The 16434-nt window shown below is 40.0% G+C and overlaps 1 protein-coding gene across 25 annotated transcripts in view; it reads right to left on the bottom strand.

Annotated features, from left to right (window-relative positions):
• afdna (afadin, adherens junction formation factor a) overlaps positions 1–16434 on the bottom strand; it is a 133802-nt gene that overhangs the window by 63215 nt on the left and 54153 nt on the right. For 17 of the 25 annotated variants that reach the window (XM_033648473.2, XM_078173961.1, XM_078173966.1 and 14 more), the window contains exons 9-14: positions 15416–15460; positions 12918–13012; positions 12355–12605; positions 7147–7216; positions 4511–4581; positions 4288–4355 (exon numbers count right to left, since the gene is read on the bottom strand). In XM_033648473.2, coding sequence (XP_033504364.1) covers positions 4288–4355; positions 4511–4581; positions 7147–7216; positions 12355–12605; positions 12918–13012; positions 15416–15460 — 600 coding nt within the window. The remainder of the gene's footprint in view (positions 1–4287; positions 4356–4510; positions 4582–7146; positions 7217–12354; positions 12606–12917; positions 13013–15415; positions 15461–16434) is intronic. The other 8 variants (XM_033648475.2, XM_078173956.1, XM_078173964.1 and 5 more) reach the window with 3 other exon arrangements.

Here is a 16434-nt window from a genome sequence, read left to right as displayed (position 1 = left end):
TCCCAATAACGAGGCAAACTCTAGCTAAAAAATGTAATTCATTTAAAAAACCTTTATGGGAAACCTATTTGTCGTGGTTCACGCGTGGGAATTAAAAATGTGTGATACATCAAAAGCCCTGATTGGCAGCCAGTGTGAGGGATGATAACATTTAAAAGAAGAACAGCAAAAGCCAGCGATGATGACCTACCACCAAAAGAAAAGGGACAAAAAAAAACCCCCCCCAAAAAAACTGTCAGTAGACAGTATCACAAAAGCTACCGGTCTTATTTTTTTCTTATTCTTATTGTCTTATGTTGTGATAAGAGTGCTAACAAAAGTTGTAGGAGCTATTGTGCACAGATATAAATACAGGTGTGCCTTGAGTTCTCTCGTGTTATCAGAGAACCGGGGTTACCTTTGTAACCTAAAGATTTTGGCTTGCCCTTTGATTAGGACACTAAAACTATAGAAGGGAGGCAGGCTGTCTGGCCTGGAATTAAAATTACTTCTGCTACCACAAAAAGGAGGGGGAACGTACATTATTATCTAGTGAGACATCAGCCTTTAGAGGAGAACAACTTCATACAGCACATATCATATATATCTAATAAGCTATTATTTAGATCATCATCTAGTTTATAAGTTGACCGAAAAAGAGGAGTAACCACTTCTCCTAAACTATATCCTGCTACATACACAGTGTTACTATTACTGCTACTTCTAATGCTAAGGCTTTGTTCAGAAAGACAACACTGTATGCCTCAATCTGGAAGATCATTTTGTAACAGGTACAGTGTAATTCTACCATGAAAGATGAAATATTGTGTCATTTTTTTATTAACTGCTACGCAGTGGTTTTGTGTCTAATAAGCTTTCACACTCAGCTATTACTTAAACCGGCCTCCTGGATTCTATTTCATTGTCTCAATGGTGCCTGAAACAACACGCCTCAACCAAGGTAGCCCCTTGTGTCTGCAGTAAGGTAACACTACTGCTCCCACAACTGCTGTTGTAAAATGGTAAATGGACTGGACTTGTACAGCACTTTTCCAGTCTTCCAATCACTCAAAGCGCTTTTACACTACATGTCACATTCACCCGTTCACACACACATTCACACACTGGTGGCCGGACAACCATACAGTACAAGGTGCCACCTGCTACTCAGTAACCATTCACACGCCGATGGCACAGCAGCATGTGGACTGGAGGTGCAGGGGATTGAACTGCCCATATTACAACCAATATATTATTGCAGTTCCTGAATCATTACTGTGAATCTATTAACTAACAATTTAAGGGCTAATAATATTAAAACATTAATGCATAGTTCTGCATAATCCAAATTCATTAATGTTGAGGTCTTGTCACAGACACCCAGTAAAGAATTAAGGGATTCCATAATGTTTGTACATACTGTATATACTTGAAATCAGACTGCATTACACTTTATCACAGTGCAGTTGGATTACACTGACTGGAATAGATCCCCTTGTGAGCTACAACAAGCAGTTTGTTTAACTTATTTTCGTGGTTGGCTGGTCACAGAACTTGGCTCCACATGTGTCATGTGGGACACACCAATAAAACCATTTTGACTGCGGTGTCTGTTTCTTTCAGTTTAACGCCATTGGTAAAGTATTTAAAGTCAAACTGGTTGCAGCTGCACTACGACAACTCCCCTCATGAAAACCTGACGATGAGAGTTGTTCATGTGCGTCATTGTCCCCAAAAGCATATGGTTTCTCCCAGTGCATTGTGGGTACGGGACTCTCCGCTGCTCTATGACCGATCAAAACCCTCCTAAAACAGATGATCTCACACTATACCAAATATATACTCAGCACACACAGCCACACTATGGCCCAGAGCACAATGAAAAGTCAATAAACAGGAGTGTTGGAAAGACAAAGCAAACAGACAGAAGAGCTTAGAGCTGCAGTCAGAGTGTGGGAAACATCAGGTTTGGAATAAACCAGACTTATAGGACTATTTAAGACAATTTAATGCTATCTGGAAGTAATTCAAGACCATTTTAAATACCGAAACCAACTCTCTTCTGATTGAATTCATCCAATAAAACAAACAATAAAAAGGAAAAGACATTAGAAAGTTACATCATTACAATTAGGAGTTCAAATCGGTTTGTTACAATGTAATATTAACCCTTCCCTGTGTTAATCTAATGGTGGGAACACATGTAGGTCAAACTCAATGTGATCAGATCAACCTACTGGCAGCTACTCTTTCCTCCATCTAGTCAGACAGATGGAGGAGATGACATTTTCTGTCTTTTTAATGGCCATTAAATTGTTAACAAAAGAATGTAAAAGAAAGTACTCCTGCCTGTGTACTTCTTTATAACCCCTCTTCTGTCAGGCTCTACTATATAGTTACTTTGCATTACCTCTTATTAAACAGACCCTTTTTAGAGCAGACATTTTGACTTGCCATGTCCGTAATTTGTCAAATAAAAATTTCACCACAAACTACCTTCCATATTCCACCCAATATAGAGGTTGTGTGATAAAATTGGTCCCCTGCGAATCAGCATCTTAGTAATTTGAGGTCCTTTTTACTTTTTGCCTATTTTCTGCCAATTTCCCAGAATATAATTATGGAGGCTGTGTTGGTAATTACTTGTGAAAGTTTTGACAGCATTTTGGGTGAAGGAGTCTCATCTCATGGAGACCCATTATCAAAAAGAGCAAGCTCAAATTCATTAGAGGAGTGGAATCTCAAAAGATGATGAGATGGCTGACATGTGACAATGTGTGGCAGAATTGGTTCCCACATTAAAAAAAAGCTAGAATAACCACCATGTGGCTGTACGCCACCACGCACCAGTCACGTTTCTCTTACAGTTTACATCCATGTCTGTGAAAACTTGGATGCTTCACAAACACCTTCCCGCCCTGCGGCACAGAAGATCTATCCAATCAGCACAGTTTCAAGGTGGGCACCCAAGATTAGTGTCACTAATTCAGTATCTGAACAAAAATCTGCCCCTCTGCTCCTGATATGAGTCATAGACAGAAAAGTGTTTAATGCAGAACATTATGATGTCACAGTAAAGTTGACCTTTGACCTTTTGGATATAAAATATCAGCACTTCATTGTTATATCCTATTAGAAATTTGTGTGCAGTTTTGTCATAATTAGCATGAGAAATATTGATTATGGCCAAAAACATATTTTGTAAGGTCACACTGACCTTGACCTTTGACCACCAAAGTCTTATCAATTCATCGTTGAGTTAAAGTATATGTTTGTGCCAAATCTGAAGAAATTCTCTCAAGGTGATCTTGAGCCATCACTTTCAAAAGAATGCCACAGACGAGGTCACAGTGACCTTGACCTTTGACCTATGACCACCAAATTCTACTCAGTTCATAGTGGCTCAAAGTGGACGTTTATGCTAAATTTGAAGAAACTGTCTTACGGCGTTGAGTTATTGTGTTCACAAGAATAGGATGGACATCCTGAAAACATAATACCTCAAAGGAAGTTAACACTTTTCATGTCCTCACTGTGTGGTGTTTTTGAGTTGTGTAGAGAAAAGTTACAAATGACTGTGCGCATCACGTCAGAGGGATCATGTCAGTAAATCTGAGAAAAATACAGACTTTGCTTATCCAGTGCGAATGTGCCTCACCAAACACAGGCGTAGGGGGGAATTTCCAAATTTCATGAAGTCCCTTGGTATTCTTAGCTCTGTGTGAATAGGGCTTTAGATTTGCAGGCATATAAATATGACTATTTAAATATTTAACAACCCCTTAATAAAAAAGTAGGAGCTGAGTGCTAAATTTATCATTTAAACAAAAAACATATTGACTGAGTTATCTTGATGCAATTACAGGAAACAAAGCTCTCAGGCTTTAAACTGATCCAGCTGATTTCCTGCCAAATTCAAGAGGCGCACAATGTAAAATGTAATCTAGAGGCTGAGACAAGCTGCTCATTTTCTCTTCGTCTGTTTATGAAAATCATATTAATGTCTCAAAATGAGTGTGTTATTGACTTTCTGAAGCCATCAAACATTCCTGTACAGGACTGTAAGACGGCATGATCCAGTAACTCTGCAGGGTGAGAGGAAATGTGACCCACATTTACCATATTCTTACATTAACTGCATATTTATGATGAGATATTTATTGTACACCACTGCTGCTGCTGGAGCAGTTAGGTCAGCAGAATCAGTCCAGTGAAGGCGGTTCAATAGTTTCCAGTTATTGACTGTTTCACTGACACAGTGAGGGGAGTTGAGAGGTGCAGAACAGAAAGAGACACGCTAATACTTACAGTTGTCTCTGAACTCGATTCCGGCTGGCAGAGTCAACTCTGTTCTGTCTGCTGAAATGTCCTGAGACCTGATAAGACAAAAATAACACCATGAGAAGGGGAGATAACACTAAATACAGAGAGAAAACTGAGGAGCAGGATGAGCCAAATGGACTGGAGAGAGGACAAAGATGGAGGACGAAGAAGACGCCATCAGGAAGAAGGAGAGGAGTGTGTGACTGACCTGCTGTCCTGCTGCTCTCCTCTGATCATGGGTTTCACCATGCCTCTCTCCATGTCCAGCTTCCCTGAGCTCTGCAAACACACAACACACAGCGTCAAGCAGCTTCAACCACTTTTAATGTCGCTGTAATGTAATTCAATAATATACAGACATGTTGTTGATAATGACTTGTATGTTATGAGGCTTCAGTCACTGTCAGAACTGACAGCTAACAAACAAGTTTCCTGGTTCATGAAGAGAACAAATATCAGTATTTGTTCTATAAAATGAACAGTGCTACTGATGAATATTCACTGTATGTGTCATCAAAAGATGTGGTTTGACATATGTCTTGAGCTGCTAAACTTAGTCAATAAATCATTAAGATTAATTTGCAGTAATTTCAATAAAAGATTTATTGTTTTAGTCATTTCTAAAGATAAAAATGCCAAACCTAGTCTAGTGCCAACAACAAAATTGTGAGGATATGCTGCTTTTATCTGTTTTAAGTAACTATAATTCAATCTCTTTGGGTTTTTTAATGTTAATTGGATAGAATAAGCATTCTGAAAAACACCTGATGGACATTTTGTGGGCCAAACAGTTTATAAATCAAGAGAGTAATCAGCAAATTAAACAAAAGTAAAACTGTAAATACTTGTTTTTTCAGCCCTATATGTGTCACCGTTCATTACATTTTGAGACAACACAAGCGAAACACGGGTGAAGAAGGGTGGGGAAAAAAAGATAAATACTTTTGCATTTTCTCACAAAACTTTTGTGTTATCCAGAGACATACTTTGAGTCTTCATGTGCACCTCCTGCAGCATCGAAACATGCAAATGGCTTAGTAAAGGTTAATACAGCCTAGATCGGCGGGTGTGGTGATTATTAAATACTCTCTTAGTCGGTCACATCAACGGTCTAATGGCTCTGAAACAGCTGTTCCATCAATAATCCAACTTCTCCTTCATAAAGGAGTTTGCTAAAAAAGTTGGTGCCATTACTCGCAACCATTCACTGCTCATCTTCATTAAACTGCCTAAACATAACACTAGGATGCTAGTTTGCAGCTTTCTTTTTAGCAAACTTAGCGTCTCATGTTTTATCCTCGAAACACTTTGCTGTGCAAACACTGTTGTGTAACATTAACTACTTAACTTTGTGACCATGTGCAAGGTGAGACACATATGAAGTATTGCTTTCGTACTCCATCTGTCTTTGGGCTCAGATTTATGCTCATGTGTGTTCAATAGGGGTGTAATCATAGATCAATCTGTATCGATATATCGATTCAATGATCAACGATCCAGTATCATTGATGCAAAGTAAAAACAACGATCCATATCTTCATCTTTAGGATACGCTTTTATTTTGTAATTCTGTGTCACCGTCAAACAGCAGCAGACAGACAGCAAACAACTGAGAGAGAGACACGTTGAGGATAACATTATTTACTCAGGTTAAAAAAACAGCAGTATGGAAATATTTTTGGATTATGGAGAAACTACGTGCCCACATACATAACACATACCGTATGTAGACAATGCTGAAAAAATGTGCACGCAGCCTGATATTTTTCGTGCTGTTCTGTCGGAGATGCAGTGACTTAAACCAACAGCAAGTAAGAAAAATAAAAACATTACATGTAATCTGTTAAGCTGTGGGTAGAAGGGGGGGAAAAGTCTGCTAGCCGTTAGGCTAATTTATGCAGTGTACACATGCTTAAGCTAATAATGCATGGAAGGCTAAAAACTATTGTTTTGTCCGTGAGTTTTCAGAATTTGCCAACAGGGCTTTAAGCCAGACAAACCTGAAGTTAAAGGTTAACATGAAAACAGCTCTTCCAGAAAGAGCTCTCTGACAGAAAGCCCTGAAGGTTAACTTATCCCATGTACTGTTTTATTTGTATTAGTGGAGTCAGTTTAAGGTAAACTTAACTGTACTTATTATTTATGTGTTGTTTTTATCTTTTATAGCCAAAAGCAAAAAAAAGAAAGGGGTGGCAGCGTCTTCTATAACAGATGTGTTAAATGTACATATAATACTGTATCGATCATATCGATAACAGGCCCCTGAATCGCACAGACTCAAAATAGTATCGTGGCAGACTTTGTAATATCGGCAAATATCATAATGTTGTCCAAAGAATCGATATAACATTGTATCGTGACGGAACTGATGATTTACACCCCTAGTGTTCAAGTCATGATGCTTTAAAACATCCAGACATTTCCTGAAGGTAGGGTAAAGCTTACATTTGCAAAGCTTGTTGTCGTGTTTAACAGTAGTGCAGCTGTTTCAGAGGGTACAGGGGTATGTAAGCTCTAAATTAATTTTACTTAGAACATTTTTACAGCTAGGGATGCACCAGTCAAAGGTTTCCTCTCCTAATTACGATACCTCAACTTTGAGTCTTTAATAATCCAAAACTTCTAGCCAGCAACCGGTCAATAATAAGGCTGGTAAATAAGGTCAGTATTGGCACCAGTACAGATGTAGCAGATTGAAGCGGTGTATGCTGACAATATGTCTGTTGAAACAGCTTTTGGTAAGTAATAAAATGTTTGTTTACAGCTATGAGCAGATTGTTCCGATGCTAAACATACACAGAAATAAATTCAAATGCTGAGTGTGTGTGTGTGTGTGAGTGTTACCTTGCTGGTGGGCAGCGCAGCTCCACTGTGGACGTCTCCGTGAAGGTCGAAGGTGGTTTCTGGCACACTGCTGCAGCAGAGACACAGACATGCAGCGGTTTAGTTGAGGGACTGTGCTCTCCACAGCTGACTTTTCATTACTGACAACGACAAGAGCTCAGACTTAATCCAGACACACACGCACGCGCGAGCACATGCGCGCGCACACACACTCAAACACACAGGGTACCAGCTTTGCCGCGAACAGTGATCATTCAGAACTCCTGGCATGGCTTCTCTACATCTAATTAGACTGTTATGTAAGGGTGTGCGCATATGTATAAAGCGAACTTATCCGTCTGCATGTATTAGTGAGTCATTCATTTCCCGCATCTCTGATCCTGCTCTCTCTTCCCCGACGAAGAGCTAGATAAGTGAGTGTGTGTGTGTGTGTCTGAGTGACAGTAATTGAGTGTGACAGCACTCGGGTTTAAAAGACAGGCTTCTGCTTTTCACGCCCCACATGACAGGAGGGCATCAATGTCAAATAAACAGTACAACACCAACACAAACACACAAAGCATTTGCGCCGCTCTGTGTCGTTACACAATAACCACCAGCAGCCAAAGTAGGTTAAACCATTAACAGCATGACTATGCTTATGGGTGGATGGAGAAATTAGACAGATTTCCTATCTTAAACCACATTTCCAGGATGGATTTATGTGCTGGTTTTTAACATTTTCCATCTATTAAATGATTAAATGTTGAATGGGGCAACTTCAAAGAGCCACAGACAACATTTCCCTTTAACGCAGATATCAGATATCTTCAGCCATCTTTTTCCAAAATCCTCTCGAAGGTAATTTATTCGCAGTAGGGTAGGGAAACAATTTATTAAAAGCTCATATATGACTGATATGTAATCGAAGCTTGAGCCACGTAAATCAGACATCTTAACAAGTAGACTTCTTAGCACACTCTGATCTTTCCAAAAATAAACAAATTAAGAAACAGCAGTAGCTATTCAATGACAACGGAAAATGCTACACATGCCAAATAGAAGCGGAAAAAGAAAAGAAAAGAGTTATTGTGTTTGTACAAAGTGTCTCTCAGATGACACAAATCAACTTTAACTTAATTATAGCAGGGGTTTTTTTATATTTGTGTGACATAACTGAGGATATGTTTCAACCACATCACAGAAAAACAACTCTTGATATGTAACTTTTCACTGTAATGTCTGTTTCATGTCTGTTTGCTTCTGTCAATCACAACCAAGGCAAACCAAAGCAATGACACTTACATCTGCAAATCCCTAACATTTAACACACAAATAAAGAATTAATTACTACAGATGGGCATTTTAAGTACTTAACATGTTCAAGTATTTGCATAAAATTATTATCGAGCACTTGCAAGAAAAAAATCTAACCTTCCTTCCTTCTTTTCTTGCTTCCTTTCTGCACTGCACAGATTGTACAGATGAGCTATGATACACAAGTTTAACATTACATAGCCTGCATTGCATATTCATTTAGTTTATTTTGTCTAAAAACATCCAAGCACTCTTATGCCTGATCTCCACTCTGCATGTAAATCGATGGATGTCTGACTGAAAACACTTGCTGTCTTCTGCTGCTGCACAGATCTATCAATTTTGCCATACGGATCTGTGCCGATATTAATAGACAGCACTTACTTACTTACTTTTTCTTCTACAAAGCAAAAACAAAAAAGGAAATTATTCTATACACTGAACGAATACTGATGTCGAAATCGAGTACTCATGCCGATCCCTATTAAGTACACTGTGTATGATGTCAACTAAAATATTAGCTTCAAAATCATCCAGGATACGGGGATGCTATCAATACAAAACCAAAACAAACATGGTGATGAATCATGTTTCTTCTCAGACTTCCAACATGTTTGCCCGTCTCTTATGCTCATCTCTCAGACTAATGCAAAATACTTGCTGAGCAGCAGCAGATTAAAATTCCGAACACTCGTACACTACAAGATCATCTGTTCAACTGCCAGCACCTGGTGCCAAATAGCCCTGATCTTCAAAATGAGCCGCGGTGCCAAAGCATGGCTCTAATCGTTCTGAGCATCATGATGTGTCTCCGGCTCAAATTAACTAGGTATCCTTGTAAGTTTGCACAGCAGAACATTGGAAAGCAGCCCAGGCGACCACAGGGATCCACATCCACAACATCAGGCTTGTATCCCAGACTGAAGCAAGTGAGCTGCGCAAAATGACAGCTGGTCATAACATGACTTGCCAGACGTTACAGAGACTTTTATAGGGAACTGTTCAATTCCTGAAACCTAGGAAAAACATCAGTGCCACAATTCATAGATCTCTATGGCAGTAAGATCGGAGCAGCTGCTCTCTGAAGCTGCCGAATACACCATTTGATCTTTAGAGAGACAGATTGACAGTCCAATTAAAATACAATTTGATATTATTACCTCTGCCAAGGAGGTTGGATTTTCAGTTTGGTTTGTTTGTCTGTTTGCCAGCAGGATAACTGTAAAACTACTGGCCCAATTCTGATGAAACTTGATGGAAGAATGTGCCAGGGAAGAGCCCATTACATGTTGGAGCTGATGTGAATCATGTGGCGGACACACAAATTATTTTTTCCTTTCATTGGCAAGATGGGGCATTTGGCTTTGGCGGAATAAATGCCATACATCTTATAATCCAGTAGATAGTAGTTCAATGAGAGTGATAAGACTGAAGCAAGACAGAAAAAGATACAGGCCATAAACTAAAATTAACTAAAATAAGCTGAAAGATGCTACAATGCTACGCAGAGCGGAGGAGAAGCACAGAGAGTGAGAATTCTACACATTGCATACACAGTCATTTTATCCCTTCAGTAGAGAACAAACACCTCCCTCTACTCCATCACCGATTCTTCTTTTATCCCTCTCTGTTGTATAATCAGAGTCTGGACAGTCGTATTAACTGTGGATTAAAGCTCTCTGCCCCCACAGAAAAGTAAGACAATAAACAAATTACAACAAACAGTAAGACAATCACATTAAAGCAGTAAACCATCTGATCTCATTTTGAGTAAAGCCTTACAGGCCAATCAGCACCGTCCTTGGGAGTGCTACAACAGGAAAATAAATGGTGATGGTATGCCAATGTATATCTGATTTGATGAAACGAATAGAAGATATAAGTAAAGAGTAACAAAAGCAAACACAGAGAGTAAGTTCACAGGACCCTGCTGGTCTAAATTCCAGCTCACTCCAGTTGTAGCTTATCACTTTTTTCTCTATGGTTAGAGGTGCTAATCAAAGTCATCTGATGGGAGTCTTTGGCTGGAATGCAAACCTGTACTGAAGACTGTAAAACCCTCTGAGAAACAGGGTGTGAGAGCCCTGTTACAGACCACATCTACAATACATGATTACCTTCACATCATTGTCCAATTTGTCGTAAACACTCAATTAAAACACTTGGCTGATGTGTCATTTTGTGTCAGTGTAACAAACCCGCTACTCAACGTGCACACAACCAAACTATTATGCGGTTGCCGAGTTATTATTAAGCAAGAAAATCTTCCTGTAATTCATCAGTTCTGTACCTATTTTGTCTTCAAAATACTAAAAGAGGTCATTTTATGCTAATTTTGGGTTCTTGCTTGTATTTTGGGTTTCTACTATAACATGTTTACATGCTTTGATGTTCAAAAAACACTTAATTTCCCTCATACTGTCTGTGCTGGAACACCTGTATTCACCCTCTGTCTGAAACACTCCATTTTAAAACCTGTCTCTTTAAGCTCCCCTCGTGAAAAAGCAAAATCTGCTCTGAACAGTTGGTGTTTCTGGGTCTCCCGTGTCTTGGCGTCTCTGCATCAGCATGGTAGCTGGGGATATCACTGTGTATAGCGACATTTTCTCCGATTAAAAATCACCAATAAAAGCTTCTTAAGACAACCGGACATGTTCTAGCAGGAACATGATCGGAAATCGGGGAGAAATTAATCTGCAACCAAGATTTCATGTTTCCCTGATGTTAGCATGTAGCTACATGTAGCACTGTAGGCTACATAATGTAACACTTGCAGTAGCATGCCAGGCATGCCAGGCACCATGTGGTCATCTGCTCCAGGCACGCTACTACGAGTATTTACATTACATAGCCTGAACTGCTACATGTAGCTACATGCTAACATCAGGGAAACATGAAATCTTGGTTGCTGATGTTCCTAATTTCTACCCAATTTCAACTCATAATCCTGTGGATCGCTTTGTATTATAAAGAAATCTGTCAGGATATGACATCATCTTGCAGCCAAAATAGGAAAAACGTTGGAAACAGAGTGTTCAGCTCACAGGGATTACTTCTATATACATTTATCTACAACACCTGACATTGTAACCTCTTAAATATTACAAAAATAAGGTTACCTTTCAAAATGTTTACTCTTTACTGGTGCAGTAAAGCACCTATAAACACATTTTACATTCTGCCACCAAATTTAAACAACTTTAAATTTGTTCAATACCCAACTTTAGAAACACTTTGAAAAGATGTGTGATGGACCTCAAAATAATGAAAACTTCACAGGTCAAGCTTCACAAGAGAAACCAGGGTTTGTAACTCTAGTCTTGCATCATCTGAAAGAACTAATTCATGCAGAAACACAAACAGAGCAAAGAGTTACCATGTCAGTTACTTACGCACCTCTTTCTTGCAGCGTCAGTCTTCCATGGAGTCATTAAAGGGCCATTCAATTCAAATACAAAAGCTCTCTTTTGTCCTTCACTCATCCCTAACCAGCTCACACACACTTCCTTCTCCTCTTATCTAGTGTGCTCCCACTTTCTGTCTCCTGTGAAGTGTGTGAAACGACAGCAAGCAGGAGGCCACACCCAACACCATGTTGATCAGATTAGAGGGCAGCACGCCTGCCATAACCCTAGACCTCCGCTCTTCCTCTCCTCTCATTTCCTCATTCTCTCCGTCCGTCCAACCCCAAAACTTCCCTCCTCCCCCTTTTCCTTCCCTTCATCTCTCGCTCTGCCTGCCAACTCCAAACCTCATCCTCTCCTCCCTTCATCTACAATAACACCCTCTTCTTTTTTCTGCTCACAAACTTGAGTAGGGAAGATTAAAAGGAGGGATCGTGGAAAGATAAAGAGGTAAAGAAGGAAATAAAAAGAAAGAAAAAGTTAAAGGTAAAGACATCCTTCCCCTCACCCTGACTTGTGTCGGCTCCTCATCATTGCAGCCGGCTCCCTCTTCCCTCCCTGGTCGAACATCGGGTCCACAAATTTAAAGACGTGTGCAGAGCCAAACTGGAGGGTGGAGCCTGAACGCAGCACCGTCGTCTCGGTGACTCGTTGCCCGTCAACAAAGGTGTCGGCGTCTGGACCGTGTGGCGTCACGGTCACCATGCCTTCACTGTGCATGAGGTTGCAGTGGTGGGGCAGGATCCCTGGACCGAGCAGCTGGGGACGAACAATGGCAGGTACGTCAGCACAACACACATTACAGAAGCTACACCAGGAGCGCCTAGTTGAAACTGAAATTTAAGTTCAATGCTGCTAAGAAATCAGTTAATATATCCTCTGTTTTTGTTCTGACATTTACTTACTTGATTGAAATTGTGATTACAAAAGAGATAAAATGTAAGTTGTGTTTATTTTTCTCCAGGTACAGTGGCTTCCACACCAGTATTCTCCAACTAAATACCATGCAATAGTAGAAATGTGTTTTAGTGTGGCTTTAAACAACTGTAAATGTTCTGGTGATGTAGTTACCTGTATGGCTCCATCCTCTGTGCAGTCTGAGCCGACCTCAGTGATGCTGTGCTGAAGCCGGTACAGCTTTGGTTTGTCCCGTGAGTCAGACCCGTCTACAAACACACACACACACACAAACACACACATAGATTTAGCACTGGGCACAATGGTCCTCACATCACAAGAAGCACTCCATTCACACTCATCCTCACACACTCACACTATCTGTCCATACATGACAGCATAGAATCCATCCATTATTTCAACATGACAGGGTCAATAAGTGTCTACTGGGATGTACACTGCTAACGTGGCAAAAAAGTATGGTGACTGGTGGGGCTGCAGAGCAATTATTGATGATTAGTAAACAGGAGTTTAGTAAAAGCAAAGCGGCATATTAGTTCACCAAAGAAAAAAGGGAAACGTTGGCTGCTCTGAGTGGAAAAAAATTCTGGGTAAAAATGAATGGGTATCAGAAAAACCTCACAACCACCTTCTAAAAATAATCCAGAAAACAGCTAATATGACGAGGCTACCAGGATGGCTTGGCCTTTTACAGTCATGTAATGAGCTTTAAGAAGAAACTGGCAACTTTGTATGAGATCAGGAACGCCATGTATCTATTAGATATCATTGTTGAATCAAGTTTAATAGTAATATGCTCCATGCTAAAGCTTTAGTATACTAGTATTCTTTGAAGGAGACCTATTATGCTCATATTTGTGTTTAGGGTTTATACCGGAACATGTTTACATGCCTATTTTCCTCATACTGTCTGTATTGGAACACCTGTATTCACCCTGTCTGAGACACACGTTTTAGCGCCTGTCTCTTTCAGCCACCCTCCTGAACAAGCCTAGTCTGCTCTGATTGGTCAGTCTTTCCAGGTCTTCTGTATCTTGGCATATCTGTACCATCAATTCAGCCAAGGGAATGACTATAATGGAGTATAGCTGCACTTTTTACAGTGCAAAAACACTAATTAAAGTATCTAATCCAAAATAAATCTTCACAACTAGACACGTTCAAGAAATCGAGAAGAGAATATATTTAAAATCTTTTGAAGATTCTGTTGAATTATACATTTTTGTTTCAGATAACATGATCAATAACATATTATACAGTATCCCAAAACATGTCAGGTGTGCTTGTCCTTGTCTCTGCACTGCAGCCATCCTATCTGCACCCTGATAGACTATTAAAGAGACACCCTGAGCTGTCGGATGTTAGCATGTAGCTACATGTAGCAGTGTACTTGCAGACAGGAAATAACTGTGTATAGCCTCACTTTCTCCTCTTACAAATCACCAATAAAATCATCTAAACACAACTGGACATGTTCCAGCAGGAATATGATCCCAAATCGGTGTGAAATTAACAATATTAGCAACAATGTTTACATGTTTCCCTGACATTAGCATGTAGCTACATGTAGCAGTGAAGGCTACATAATGTAAACACTTGCAGTAACACACCTGGAGCAGATGACATATCAAGAATTCTGTCATGAGCTGACTTTATCTTGTCTTGAAAGTGGAATAAACTGTTGGTAACAGAGTATTCAGAACAGTCTGAAGCCTGAGGCTTTTGCTCCCAGGGATTATATTTACATACATTTACCTCATTATTTGAATCTTAAGCCATATTTAATATGAATATCCAACAATGTAAAACTATATACATGACAGAGAATAAGGAAAAGCATAATAGGTCCCCTTTGAAGTATTGCTTGATTTGAAGTTTCCTATATCACACCTTGTGACTCTGTTTAGAAATGCACTTTACAGGGTAATCACTATGAAGACAAAGATACCAGAGACACTCCCTGGAGTGTTTCCTCGAGTGTACGGTCCTAAATCTTTAAGCATTTAATGTTACTATCAGTTTGACGTTTTATTTGTAGCCACTGTCAGTCAATTTTACTGTAACTGGGAATGCAATATAAAAAAAATTTAGAGTGTCTTTGAGACATAAAAAGCCTTGTTTTTGTTGGCAATAACATGTCTTCTGAATCTGCACCTAATATTTTCTTTAAAGTGTAATAATCTCCTAAATTTTATTCAAAAGGTTAGTCTGACATTTTGGGAAATGCATATACCACTTTTCCTCCAGTGAACATCATGCTGAAGCCAGCACCTGTAGACTGAGCCAGGCTAGCCGTTTCCCCTTGTATTAAGTCTTTGTGCTAAGCTAAGCAAACTGGCTGTAGGATGTAGCTTCATATTTAGCGTACAGACATGAGAATATCATCAATCTTTCCATCTAAATGTCAAACAATTCCTTTAAAGGGACATAAAAAGGAATTTTACCTATACAATCTAAATAGCTATAAGCTGTCCCAGTGCAGTAACACTACTAAAAGACTATGAGTGCAACACAGACACTACATTTAGCAGAGGGGGGCGTGTGTTTGATTATCATCAGCCAAATGGGGAGTCGGGGGTCACTGCACACCCTCCCAACAATCCCATCAGCCACTGCAACAGACACAGAGGAGGTGTGGTGGATTTTTTTACCTTCATGATGCCGATAGGCGTAGTAGGCATAGTGATTCCCTCGCCCTAGGCAAACAGGCAGGCAGGTGCGGAGGTAGAAGGACACATGCACAAGGCCCCGCACACACACACACACACACACACACACAAACACACACCATGCCATAAGAAGGTGGGGAAGAAAACAGACACATAGCAGAGGGTGAAAATGCAGCAAGGAGGAAAAATGCAGCATTACCTTGTTAACCCATTAATGCATGGAGGCATACAAACACACACACACACTCTCACACATATGGAGTATTTGAGGGCTTTTCACCATCTACGTTTATGATAAAATGCAATACTGTTCTCACCAGATATTAGTCCTTATCTTAAATTAACTTTAAAGGAAAACATCACCAGTTACAGGTAACCAAAGCTGCAATCACTGCTTTCATCTTAAGCCTTACACACACTAATCTTAGCCACTGCAAAGAGCTATATTAGTTATCAAGCATACAGGAACACACTCTCTCTCTCTCTCACACACCCACACACAGTCCCAGCACCCAGTGTTTAGGAGAGCAACCATATCAATTTTCCAATCCTTTCCACAGACAGTGACCCGTCAACCTGACAGAGGATGAAGTTGATGTGTTAGTTCATTCCTGGACAAGACCCACTGGTTTCCCCAAAACTGTGCCAGCACTCCGCTCGGTGCTGCCAAGTGTTTGGGGTCACCATCGGGACAGATAAGTTAATGGCATGAGGCTCATGACAGACAAAGAGGAAGCTAAAGAGAGAGGGATCAGTAGCGAGAAACAAGCTGTTAGGGCTGGTTACATTTAGCAAGACTCAGGTAGGGGTTGTTTTCCAAAATGCTTCAGTGGTATCACAGTGATGTCTCCATACTGGGGTTGTTTTACTGCATTCCAGGACCTTCGCTGTAGCAACTTACCTTTTGTTGTACTCCGTGTCTCTTAACCTGTCGAATCTACCTCTAATTCAGGGATTTTCCTCCATTTCCCACAATGCATTTTGAACAACTCTTAAGTAAA

The sequence above is a fragment of the Epinephelus lanceolatus genome, chromosome 13 (assembly GCF_041903045.1).
Source record: "Epinephelus lanceolatus isolate andai-2023 chromosome 13, ASM4190304v1, whole genome shotgun sequence".
NCBI classification, from domain to species: Eukaryota; Metazoa; Chordata; class Actinopteri; order Perciformes; family Serranidae; genus Epinephelus; species Epinephelus lanceolatus.
The sequence above is the reverse complement of the archived record's forward strand: the minus strand, read 5'-3'. Positions and strand labels throughout refer to the sequence as shown.